This window comes from Eucalyptus grandis, chromosome 3, assembly GCF_016545825.1.
Source record: "Eucalyptus grandis isolate ANBG69807.140 chromosome 3, ASM1654582v1, whole genome shotgun sequence".
Taxonomy (NCBI): domain Eukaryota; kingdom Viridiplantae; phylum Streptophyta; class Magnoliopsida; order Myrtales; family Myrtaceae; genus Eucalyptus; species Eucalyptus grandis.
In genome coordinates this window covers 56,874,240-56,887,043 of record NC_052614.1, presented here as the reverse complement: position 1 = coordinate 56,887,043, position 12,804 = coordinate 56,874,240, and the positions used below count along the sequence as shown (strand labels likewise).

The following is a 12,804-nucleotide window of genomic DNA, read 5'->3' as shown; positions in this document are numbered from 1 at the left end:
TAGCGTATCCAAGTCATGAGTCCCAATTGCAACCAGTGTTCTTTGCCTAAAATATCGAGAGAATCCGAGCATGTCAATCCAAGTAGAACATTTTCAGGATCTAGCATAAGCACAAGCATCTGATGTACTAAGTGGAGGGATTGGGGGCCTGGGCATCTATTACATGCAAATAAAATATCAAATTGAATATAGATCTCGAGAATGAAAACTAGTTCAAGCAACATATCTATCATCACCACTTCACCAAATTATTCAAAACAACTCAGCGGAGTCCTCTCTTCACATCCAGGCATTTCTCACAAATTATTCAAAGATCGAACACACAGCATCTCGATAGCCATTACGAGCAACATGGTCCGCGAAAGACTTTAACCCATCCGAAGACGGACACTAGCATCTTAAACCCTCGAACCAAAACTCACCCACGACTCGCGAAACAGTTCCAAACCCATCCGAAACACACAACATCTAACCGAATGCCGAATCAGCTTCGCAGCTCACCGTTCGCCGGAACTTCAATTTTGTAAATGACTTCCTCGTCCTCATCAGTCTCCTCTTCCGGTGCTTCTCCTTTCGATGATCACCTTCTCCGTCGTCCGGCCAGCACAAACAAAGAAGCCCAACCCCTCGGCCTTTAAAAAAAAAAAAAGAAAAATCCTCCCCAAAAAAAAAAAAAAACCTAGGTCTGATTTGCTCCGGTGGTTCGCCGGTTGGCAAGAGGGAGGGCAGAGAGAGAGAGAGGGAGGTCGCGGTCCTCTCGCCAGTTCCGTGCAGTGGTTCGTCGATTGCTCGAGGTCCTCTCGACGGTCCCGTGCGGTGGTTCGCCGGTCGGAAAGAGGGAGGGCACAGAGAGACTGGGAGGTCGTGTCCTGTTCGTCGGAGAGAGAAAGAGAGAGGAAGGGAAGAGTGAGAAAGGCGAGAGAGGAGAAAGAGAGAAAAACCCAGCAAATTCGAGTGAGGAGAGCGAAAAAAATTTGAGCAGGGGAATAAGCTAACCGTACTTTCTTTTGCGGTGGAGTCGAGCCGAGCCGACCAAAAATCAGAGCCTTCCTTTTTCAGCGGGTCCCGCTTGGGGACACGTGGCGGTATTTCATTGGTTAGTGCGCACCAGGTCAGCAGATGACGTGGCGCGCACTAACCACTGAATATTTTCTCGGCTGGCTGGAAGAGGGGCCCAATTAATTGGATATTGAACTTTTCTGGGGAGAAGATTTGGGTTTCAGGGAAGTATGCTATGAGCTGTGAGACCATTTATGAAACTTTCCATTATAAACCAATCTTTTGAAAAAATAAAGTATTCAAAAAGAAAAAAACATATGCCCAGAGTTAAAAAAGAAAAACTATCAGAAAAAGAGAAGCCAATATTGGTCATGATCCCTCTTTCTCACTTGAAGTTTTGAAGGTGATTATCAGATAAACATAGAATCTATAATCAATTTAATAGAAAAGTAGATAAAATTTTGAAAAACCACAGTTTTTGATGTTTTTCAGGGAACAGATCTAATGCACATGTGAAAAATAAAATCAGCTTTACAGAAAAGTTCTTTCTCAAAGAATTTGATAACTGTGAAGTTTGAGATGAAAATACAAGAATTAGACAACCCAAGGAGTGTATCTGAAGCTATTATATGTTGTCGAAAAAAGTAGTGTCTGGGACAATTCGAACTACGAAAAAATCCATAATTTAAATTTCACAATTTTATGCTCAATTTATAATTGAAGCTGTCTCGACTTGACTCTTTCTGACCCAAGGAGGGTAAAATCAGGTTTAAGATACTTGCTTATGAGATTAATCGAATGGTCCATACAAATGATGGTCACGGGTGGACCATCGATTGTTAACACTGCAAATGATTCACCGATCATAGTCTATATCTCGTACGACATCGGACATTCATTTTTTGATCAATCAATCCTATATAAATTTTGACTTAGAAGCCACCACTAGTCTTTTTTGATCAACTAGCAACTGAGTAAAATACAGGAGGATATTTGACTATTTGTGCATTCAAAGATTCTAAATCAGAGAACTTGATTACACTAATTCTAAGATTAACGCCATTCTAGTATCTTACTTGATTAAATGCTAACTTACACCATAGCAATCTATCAGAGAATTCTAGGTTTCATCCTAACGATTCTAAAACAAAGAAAATACATACAAGGTATTAAAGAGGCGCAACCAAGTATAATTGCAAAGAAAACACATAAGTGTCCTAAATTGTCTCTAAAAAGAGAAGCAATTCAAAACAAATAAACCTATTATAAAGTCCTAAAGACTCGTCCAATTTTGGATTTTCAATTTTTAACAGTTTTCCAATTTTCTAATTTTTTTTTTGGTGAAAATTTCCTGAATTTTCCTGAATTTTATGAACTTTAAAATATTTTAAATTAATTTTTTTGAATTTTCTGAAATTTTTTTATGATCTTCTGAATTTTCTAAAATTTTATGAAGATTCTGGGTTAGAATTTTTTTTTGAATTTTTTTTTATGATTTTTATGATTTATCTGAATTTTATATTGTTTATTTTTTCAATTAATTAAATTTATTTAATTATTTTAATTATTTTTCTGGTTTATTTAATGAATTTTCTGATTTATACATTTTTTACGAATTTAAAAACCTTTATTAAATTTTTAGGGATTTTATGAGTTTTTAATTTTATAAAAATTTCAGGAAATTTGTAATATTTTCAAATTCTTTGAAATTTATAATGATTTCTACAATTTTTAGAATTTTTAATAATAATAATAATAATTATTATTATTATTATATTTGGGAATGGGTTCGGACCGCATTTACTTGATCCGACCCGTATGCCCGGATGCGACCCGCATCGGATTATAAAACGATTTTTTAAATTTTATTTTTAGATTTTACTAATTTTTCATTGATTTTCCTTTTTTTAACTATTTTTATTCCTTTTGTCTTCTTCCTATTTTGTCTTCTTCTCGTGCACCTTCATTCTTCTTCGCAGACCATGTTCAGCGAGAACATCCCCTTGGCCGCCTGCAAATTCATTCTTCACCGAACCAGGGGACCTCGACCAAACCTCAGGCCGCCGCCGAGCCCTTACCCTCCATGGTCGTCCACTCGGGCTACCACTCGCCGGCCTATCGTCCACCCCTCACCGTCGTCGGCCCATCACCGGCCGTCTACTCCGGCGACCCAAAACAAATTCACCGAAACAAAAACTATGCGAACCATGGGTTCTAAAATCAGCAAACCAGAAAAACAAGCGAACATAAACACACGAATATGGAGAGAATGGCCTAACTAGAATAGCCCTGGACAGCGGGATTCGCCGATGTGGAGTGAGAGCTTCGGCCAAAGGGGGACTCTCGGCTCGCTCGCCGGCGATCGATCGTTCCCATAGAATCACATAGTCAGACAAAGAGAAAAAAAGAATATCATAGCAGATTCAACCAACCCAGAAAACGAACACGAACAGATCTCGGGATTCAATGATGAATCAATATTCGGCATTCTGTCAAGCATTTTATCAAACGGTTGATATGCGATTTGAAGCATGCATTGTAGGGCGAAATTTATTGCAACCTACAGACTGAACATGATGCATAAAGGCTGGAATCAACACATTTTCATGTTAATCCCATATCAGTCTATCACGAATCACTTAAAATTCTCCATTCGAGTTCGGGGTTCTCAAACATTCTGTGTTTCATTTAAGAAATACATCCGAGTATTTGGTGTTCATTAATAAACTCGCATTCCGGGTTCAAAGCATTATAGCTCAACATGAAATCACTTCGGTTTAACAAGATTTTGCCGAGAGAATGAATCAACCCAGGTGGTTCTTTTTGGGGTTCGGGAAAGGGGAATCTTACTTGGTATTGGTATATCATACGAGTCAAGATCTCGATCGGCGATGGCCAGAGAGTTCAGGCTAAAGCCACTCCACGATTGTAGAAGAAAAAGGGAAAATTCCAAAAAGATCTAAAGTGCTATCATTTTTTCAAATAAAGATCCGAAGTTGACATTATTTTACATATGGACCCGAAATGTCTTTAGTTGTTTTAAATAAGAGTCTTAAGTAACCATGGTTGTTTCAAATAAGGGCTTGATGTTGCTGATCGCTAGCTAGTTAAAATTTTCAATCGGTTAAGAGTATTTTTGGCCAATTTTTTTTCTTTTTTCTTTTTCATTTTTGACATCAGCCTCGCTAGTCGCTGGGAAGGGCTAGCGAGGGCTTAGCCACCTTCGTCAACTGCAAGGAAGGGTCGAGGGCCTACAAGCACTCATTGACAACGAGTGAGGGCTTGCAAGCCCACATCGGCCACCCTCGCCAGATCTTGTGAGTATCGGCCTCACTTGGGGTTAGTGAGGCTTGAAAACCCTTCCCGACCGCTAGCAAGGGTTGTGGAGTCCTCACTTGTGGCCGGCGAGGGTCAACCTTGTAGATGACCGTGAGGGTAGCCTCCCCCAAGGCAAGGGTTGCCTCACCCAGGCGAGGTTGTCCCTTACTTGTGGTTGGCATGGGTGGCCCCTTGTTGAATTGGGCAAGGATGACCCTCGCCCAGCCCTCTATGGCCATCGCCAGTGGTTAGTTGATGGTAGAGAGGAAGAAGAACCAAGCAAAAAAAAAAAAAAAAAAAAAAAAAAAAAAAAAAAGGAAGAAAAAAAGGGAAAATGGTAAATGAGGAAAATATCGTTGATTGTCGAAAAATCAGGTCATTATTTGAAATAAACATAGCCACTTGAAGCCTTTATTTAAAAAAAAAAAGATTCATTTCAAGTCTTTATTTGAGAAAAGTAATAGAATTTCAAGCTCTTATTTGAAATAAGATCTGCTTCAAATCCTTATTTGAGAAAATGAGGGCATTTTGGGCCATTTTTGAAATTTTCCAAACAAAAAATTGAAATGATGAAGGACAACGCCGCATGGACCTTTGATCGGCATTAAAATGAGCTCCAATGACCTCACTTTAGTCACTCTAGGGAAAAACCAAAAATGTCCTCTCCTTAACCTTTCCTCTCTCTTGCTTTCTTCTTTTTCCCCAAAAGAATGGCTCCCTTGCGTTTACTTTTTCTTAGAGTAAGTACACTAAAAACATTAAAAATTATGTATGGTGCTCATTTTGGTGTCAATTTTCTTTTTCGAATTACTTAAGTGCTACTTTTTTGAAAAAATGATTATCTAAGTGCCAACTATGGTCCGGATTATCAGAAATCCGACATGACTATATATTACTAATTTTTCAGTCTTATGTGACTCATTAACATGCCTAGTCAACATATAACCCCTAAACGATGTTATCCAAAAATTGTAAATAATGATAATTTAAGTACCAAATTTTATTAAAAGTGATCATTTGATTGATAAATTTTATTTAAAGTAATTACTAACTAATTTTATTTAAAGTGATTACTTTAGTATTAGTCTTTGTTAAAAAAAGGATTACTTCAGTACCAAGCATGCCACGTGAAAATGTCACGTGGATTGGATTTTTTAAAAAATTTGTCAAGTCATATTATAATTTTAATTATAAGTGACATTTAATCAATTTGGCCAGAATTCATCGTGGTTGGCATCAAAATAATCGTTTTTCCTCCAATTTAACATTTAATTGAATTGGCGTAAACTTTTGGTATTAGAGTAAATGTTGTACATAACTTTTGGCCATTCTAATATATTTATCCCAATTTTTTTCTCTGGCTAGCCCCCCACGAACTGAGCCCTTCTCTCCTATTTTTCTGCCTTGCACGCCCCCTCTCGCTGCTTCTTCCACTCCATTGACGAGTGACGACAGCTGGAATATTCCTTCTGCTGGCGTCATCGCTGCTGGCGTCACTGGACTGGCACCACTGCCGCTGGGTCCCCCTCCTCCCTCGTGTGTGGGCACGCGTGCACAAAGGAGAGAAAAGGGATGATGGGCTGGGCCTTTCTTTTTATTTAATTTCGGATGGGCCAAAAGAGTGGGCTGGAAGAAAAAAAGAGAGTGGGCTCCAAAAGAAATAAAATAGCGGGCCATGCTACACCAGCCCACTCGACTTTTCCATTATCTTTTCATCATTTTTTCTCACTCTCATGCATTTTTTATTACTATTACTTTATCATCATCATCATCAACATCATCATCATCTTTTTATGATTTCTGCTTTTTTTTTTTTTTTTTTCTAAATTTTTATATTTTTGCAAAATAAATGGATATTTAAAACATTTACAAAATTCGGGTGTCAACATCAATAATGAAGACATAAAACTAATTTATGATCCATATGAATTTTATTCTACAAACAACATGACTTACGTTCCTTAAGGGCATTTAATCAAACACTACTATCGCGACAAAATCAATGGAAATATGAAAAAAGAGCACCCAACATCTTCTATGCTTAAAATGAGGAGTAAATATCTCTTATATACGAGTTGGTCCATGCACGATTGATTTTTTGCTGTTTCGTTTTTGCCATTGAAAATTGACAAGTAAGGTTGGCTAGGATCGGGAGAGATAATTCTGCAACTAGTCATATGTAGTTCGAGTGGTGAGTTTGATACATCACGTGGTGAGTATCTAAGCAGCTAGAGCATCGGCAGCCGGCAACAATCCCTCTATGCCATCAGCAATTCAGTGTGATCTTCAGGGAAGAGCTGGGCGGGGAAGGCGGATGCAAGTTCACCTTCTTTTCCTGAAGGGAAACGTCATTTTTGTTTTTCCTTCTCAGCAAGTACAAATCTAATTGAATTTCAAAGGCTGGTTCACTGCATGACTGATGAAGTTTTGCAACAACCGAATTGACAGCAAGTATTCAAAGATCTCAAGATGAGCTGAAATCACGGCATCATGCTAATTACATAACTAGAATAAACTTGGGATTGGCATGACTTAACAGTTTATTGATCCCAAACATCGAGAATAAGTTCATTACCAATACATAACTAACCAAAATCCTCCTATTAGTAAATTAACAAGCTTTCCTTCTTTCTTTCTTCTCTTTTTTTTTGCTTTGAAGACTGATTTCCATGACAAACGCAGCAATATAACTCACAAGTGTGAGAGGCAAAACAGATCTTCACCACGTCTCACTAGGTAAGAATGGCTGCACATCCGAAAATGTAGTGACATCAGCGTCGATGTTTGACTTGCTGGACTTACATGCAGCAGCATAAGATTCAACTGCCTCCCGGTCCTCTTGATTTTGCTGAATACCCAAAGGATTTGGGAGCTTTCTCATCCCCTCTAACTCCATTGCCACTTCTTTCATTGTAGGCCGGTTCCTCCCATACAAGTTCAAGCATCTTTTTGCGAGGCTAGCAACGGATGCAATCTCTTCCTTCTTACCTTCTTTCAAAACTTGAGCATCTACAATGTCGAACAACTGATTTTCTTCCATCGAAATTATGAAATAGGACGCAAGGCTTCTGCCTTCTTGTTCCCTTAGCGACGAGATTGGCTTTTGTCCTGTTAAGAGTTCAACAAGAACAACTCCGAAGCTATACACATCGCTTTTGTCTGTAAATTGACTTGATTGGAAATATTCAGGATCTAGGTAGCCAAAAGTCCCTTGCACCAACGTAGTTACATGAGTTTGATCGAGGGAAACAGACTTGGAAGTACCGAAATCTGCCACTTTGGCCCGATATTTCTCATCCAAGAGGATATTAGTGGACTTGATGTCTCGATGATAAATGGGAATTGAGGCTGCTGAATGCAAGTAGAATAAGGCTCCTGCAATTTCAGTTGCAATTCGTAGGCGTGTGTCCCATGATACATGATACTCTTCCTTTGGGTCATGCAAATATTGGTATAGAGTCCCGTTTGGTATAAACTCGTATACTAAAAGTGGGACTTCTGTCTCCAAGCAACACCCCAATAACTTAACGATATTCCTATGGTTGATCTGTGAGAGAATGAAGACTTCATTTATAAATTGTTTGACTTTGCCCTCGTCTATTGCTTTTGATTTCTTAATAGCAACTATTTTTCCATCTGTTAACATTCCCTTGTAAATGGTACCCTGTCCACCTCGCCCAAGTATCCTATCCTCATTGAAATTGTTAGTAGCCTTTTCTAGATCCTTGGAGTTGAACAATTTGTTTTTCTCAACATGGCCTTCAGAAGATAGCTCACTTTCCAACAAAAGACCGCCATTACGTTTGAAATTATTCTCTTTAAGCTTGATTTCTTTTCTCTTCTTGATGTATTTGTACAGCCCCCATAAAACAAGACACAAAAGTAGTGCCCCAAGGCCTGCCCCAACCCCTGCATTACAAAAAATTAAGGGGCAAAAGTCCAAAAAATGCACCCTTCTTTTATCTATAAGGTCTTATCATAAAATATGTTAGTGAATCTGATTAAGAGGAAATCATATAAGAGTGATTAACCCGAGCTCCTTTCATGTGGATTTCTCTTAACAACCTTAAATTAATTTGTCTCCTGCTAAGTTCCATCAGGTGATATTCTTACACAAAGTGGACTGTACAACTGACCTCCCTTACTAGGAAACTAGAAAACCATTGATGAAAGTGAAAAAATTCCTACCAGCATTCATCTTGATTGTGATTGTAATAATTCCAATTCAAATACGACAAGAGTAAGTAGGAACCTTGGTTATCTTTTGATAGATGTGAAGCGGCAACATTAGAAAAGTTCTAAGTGCTGTCTTAGCTATCAAATATAAGTATTAGTGCACGAAGAAAGTTTTGAGGTTGTTTTGATAGGTACTATTGATGAAAACTTATCTATAATCATCACCAAGCAAATGGACAATCATTTTAGAACGAAGGGTAATGTAAATCTTATTTATGTACCTTTTCTGAACATAATTTATGCTATGCTGTTCTTTTTCTAGCAATTCTCCAGCATGAAGCGGTCTAAAATTCTAGGTTGAAAGATCTGCTTACCAATAAGAATGAACTTGATCTTTCCACCACTGACGCAGCGAAAGGAGATCCCTGTGTCCACACAAGTCCCGCGACACCTTGACTTACATTCGGCAATATCTGATGACAAATGATATCATAAATATATTAGCAGCAAAACCCATCTTCCTGAGTAAAATTAAGGAGGCTAATAGGTCTCATTTTCTCATAAAATTGCTTATCCCAGGGCTAAAATATCGTGCTTGTAACAAAAGGACTGTCCTGTTCCCCTTTATTTCCAGTAAATTTTTATCAATATAATAAGTTCAATTTTGTTTAGAAGTGCATCACTTTGTACATTCTTGGGCCAATATATATATATATATATATATATATATATATATACATATATATATATATATAATCATTAAATAGCGTGTATGAATTCTTCTCAAAGGAATATCTGGGAATGAACAAGCCACTTCGTTGTATGGTGCACTTAAATTCCCAATGTGATAGCATGAAATATGTTACCTTTGCATTCTCCAAAAAGATAGGCATTACCATGATACCCCTACGGCAACGGCACTGCGCATATAGTATTTCACCACTGTCGATGCTGGAGTTTCTATATCTATATATAATTCCTTCTCCTTCAATGCTCAAACTTTTAAATCTTGTACAGGTGAAAGATTCATTTGAGTGATAGTATCCTTGCTGGAGAAGGCCAAGTGCGTACGTGGTATCGTTTGCAATCCCCCACTCCAACACCCCTGGAACCGTATCACTCAATCTCAAATCATAACCACCTGAATGAGACCCCAAGAAAGCGTACTTGCACCCCTCATCTCCGCTTTCTTCTTCGAAATCCACGCCAAAGCCCTGCAGTTTCAAGGGGAGCGAACTCTGGCAGCATCCTTCCCTCTCGGAACAAGCACCATAGTTGCTACTGGTGAAGTTGGCTCCGACACATTTCGACCGGCATCCAAAAACAGCTGATTCTTTACCATTCGCTGTCAGTAGAGTGTTGCAACCGACTACTGTAAAGATGTTCCTTGTCTGGGAGAAGACAAATGGACTTCCTTTTAAGCTTGCCATTGCACCACGTCCGTCACCCCCGCAGCTTGCATTTGAGTAAATCACAGGAAGACTAACGTTGATCATGCCATTCACGTCTTCATCAGGGAGTGAAATGTTGAGAACTCGGAATCCAATCTTCTTCAGAATGGGAACCCTGTTGTTTTGTTGGCATTCGATCTGGTACCAATCATCCAAGAAACACCCGGCTTTTATTCCGAAGGGGAAGGGAATGGTGACGTTCCCGCATGTTTCAGCACAGTTACTTTGCAGTTGAGGTGCATCTCCTGATGGTTGTGAAACCAGAAGCAAATATATTAATAGCGAAACCAATCTACTTGAGTAAAATTACCAAAGCTAGGTCACATTTCCACATAAATTGTTAATTCCATGGCTAAATTATTGTGCTTGTAACTAAAGGACTGTCCTGTTCCCCTGAAATTCCAGTTAATTACTATCAATATAATTTGATCGATTTTGTTTGAAAGTGCATTCACTTTGTGTAATCTTGGGCAGAAAAACTAACAAAAAGAAGATAGAAATGCATGTATGCAATCATTATACAGTATGAATGCGTTCTTCTCAGAAAAAAATCTGGAAATGAACAAACCGCTTCACTGTATGATGCCCCTAAATACGGAATGTGATAGCACATTCCGTATTATCTACAAAATAAATAAAAATGGAACGTGATAGCATGGAGTGTGTTACCTCTGCATCCTTCCATAAGATATGGGTTACCACCAGGCCCCCAAAGGCAATAGCACCGTGTAAATAGCATTTCACCGTTGTCAACACTTTGTGTACTACATATGGAAGGATAAGTAGGAATCTTCGACTGCTGGATAAGCTTGCGTCCATAGTCAGTATTGTTCGCAATCCCCCATTCCAGCACCACTGGAACCGTCTTATTCAATTTCAAATCATATAAACCTGTAAAGTCAGACCTCAAGAAAGCATACTTGCACCCTGATGTCCACCTTTTTCTTTGAAATCCACACTAAAGCCTTGAAGGTTAAGGGGGAGCATAGTCTGGCAGCAGCCATCCCTCCCGGAACAAGCACTATTCCAGCTAAAGCTGGTGTTGGTTCCAGCACATCTCGACCTGCAACCGACAAAAGCTGATTGTGTGATATTCACTGTGGCCAGGGTGTTGCAACCGACCAATGTAAAGATATTCCTTGTCTGGGAGAAGACAAATTGACTTCCTACCAAGCTCACCCCCGCAGCACGTCCGTCACCCCCGCAGCTTGCATTTGAGTAAATTACAGGAAGACTAACGTTAATCATGCCATCCACGTCGAAATCAGGGAGTGAAATGTTGAGAACTCGCAATCCAATCTTCTTCAGAATGGGAACCATGTTGTTTTGTTGGCAGACGATCTGGTACCATTCCTCGAAGAAACACCCGGCTCCTATTCCGAAGGGGAAGGGAATGGGGACGTTCCCGCATGTTTCAAGACAGTTAGGCTTCGCAAGTCCAGGTGCAGCACCTGATGCTTGCAACTTGAGGAAAACCAGAAGCAGAAGAATTTGAAACACTGAGGTCGACATGATATTCAAGTTTCGTAAGTGCATGGACCAAAAATTACTGGAGAAAGCAGGTATGGGCGGAGTCCCTTTATATTCTTGTTGAAGTGGAAAAAGGGAAAATTCTCATGTACCGTACGCATAACTTTATTCCATCTGTTACTTCTTAATATCTCTGAGATGTTTCCCTTAGGGAAAAAAAATTGCATTACAACTCTTAAATGTCTGAAATCTTATATGTATGTAATTCAATCCTAAACTTTTAAATTGTTTTGATCAAGTCCTAAACCTTTAGCAAACAATGCAATTTAAGTAATTTACTTTTCAATTGATTGAATTAATTCCTCTACCTTTATTGAAAGATGTAATTACATCCTAAAATTATGTTGAAAAGTGCAATTTATAACACTTTTTGAGTGACATGAAACAATTTTAGATATTGTTCATCAAAAAGATTCAATTGTACTTTTGAAGAAGGTTTGGGACTTAATTGAATTTAGGACTTGATTGTATTCCATATACAAGATTTTGGACTTCTTGTCCGCCTTTCCTTCAGAACAGAAATGTCAAAGCTTCATAGGAGGAGAACACTAATTAAAGTAGCCAATTGTGACTTCTCCAATTGTTTGTTAGATAATTTAGTCATCATTTTTTTCATGAGAAACACTGGGAACATTATCGAGATGGGTGACTCTTCAAGATCTTTTGCTGTAGATCCCTTTAAACACATTAAAACTGAGCAAAGAAAAAAAAAAAAGATTCTACTTGATAATTTTTAATGCCTGGACTCAGAGTTATATCCATTCAATAATTTTTTGGGGCAAGTATTAGTTTAATAATTTTTGCTCTATAGATGAACACAAAAATCAAATCGTTGTCTCAAATGAAACAACTTTCGATGACCCAGCTCTCATGTTCCAACTTTTTTTTTCCCTCTCCTTTTTGAGAAGGAAAACCGCTTTTCACGACAAAAATCTCTTTTTGAATGGCAAAATCATCGGACTAATTTATCCTACGACTAATGAAAAGGGTGTTGGCATCTTTTCAATCTAGAATAGTGAAAGCAAAGCTCACTTTTATTAAAGCGAAAGTGATTGCTTTCTAATTTCTTTAATCGTGGTGCGATGTTGGAGTGTCGTATCTCTCTCATTGTTGAAGCAAAAATCACTTTCATTTTTCTCGAGTTAGGTACATCGTGGAACAAGCCCAATGCTTTATTTGCGCAAGCCATCCATAACAGCACTTGGGAATATTGTTGGCCCTCCAGAAAAAAAGTAGAAGATGAACGTGAATCACGTGGCATGTTTTTTTGCTTCCACAATGGAAGACGTTGTGTCCCATGCGCTTGGATTGAAGAAAACTAAAATGATTT

The 12,804-nt window shown here is 38.5% G+C and overlaps 3 protein-coding genes across 3 annotated transcripts; all 3 read right to left on the bottom strand.

Annotated features, from left to right (window-relative positions):
* Window positions 1–6,758: 6,758 nt before the first annotated feature.
* Window positions 6,759–9,010, bottom strand: LOC104440005 (wall-associated receptor kinase-like 22). Its single transcript, XM_039309821.1, has 3 exons — window positions 9,007–9,010; window positions 8,868–8,918; window positions 6,759–8,226 (listed from the first exon to the last, which is right to left on the bottom strand). The coding sequence occupies exons 1-3, from the start codon at window positions 9,008–9,010 to the stop codon at window positions 7,037–7,039; spliced, it is 1,245 nt and encodes a 414-aa protein (XP_039165755.1). The 3' UTR covers window positions 6,759–7,036.
* Window positions 9,011–9,056: 46 nt separating this feature from the next.
* Window positions 9,057–10,861, bottom strand: LOC120291330 (wall-associated receptor kinase-like 10). The gene is made up of 2 exons (XM_039308559.1): window positions 9,248–10,861; window positions 9,057–9,205 (listed from the first exon to the last, which is right to left on the bottom strand). Exons 1-2 carry the CDS (start codon window positions 9,987–9,989, stop codon window positions 9,162–9,164), a joined length of 786 nt encoding a protein of 261 aa, XP_039164493.1. The 5' UTR covers window positions 9,990–10,861; the 3' UTR covers window positions 9,057–9,161.
* On the bottom strand, window positions 10,851–11,640 carry LOC120291983 (wall-associated receptor kinase-like 8). The gene has a single exon (XM_039309820.1). The coding sequence runs from the start codon at window positions 11,478–11,480 to the stop codon at window positions 10,851–10,853; it is 630 nt and encodes a 209-aa protein (XP_039165754.1). The 5' UTR covers window positions 11,481–11,640.
* Between the last annotated feature and the right edge of the window lie 1,164 nt (window positions 11,641–12,804).

Bases quoted from the DNA above. Each gene is read 5' to 3' on its own strand.
- LOC104440005 (XM_039309821.1), bottom strand. The intron at 8,227-8,867 runs GTAAGCAGATCT...TTTGTAATGCAG, and splicing joins GATCAAGTTCATTCTTATTG to GGGTTGGGGCAGGCCTTGGG.
- LOC120291330 (XM_039308559.1), bottom strand. From the start codon at position 9,989: ATGATCAACGTTAGTCTTCCTGTGATTTACTCAAATGCAAGCTGCGGG. The intron at 9,206-9,247 runs ATATATATATAT...ATATATATATAT, and splicing joins ATACACGCTATTTAATGATT to ATATATATATTGGCCCAAGA.
- LOC120291983 (XM_039309820.1), bottom strand. From the start codon at position 11,480: ATGCACTTACGAAACTTGAATATCATGTCGACCTCAGTGTTTCAAATT.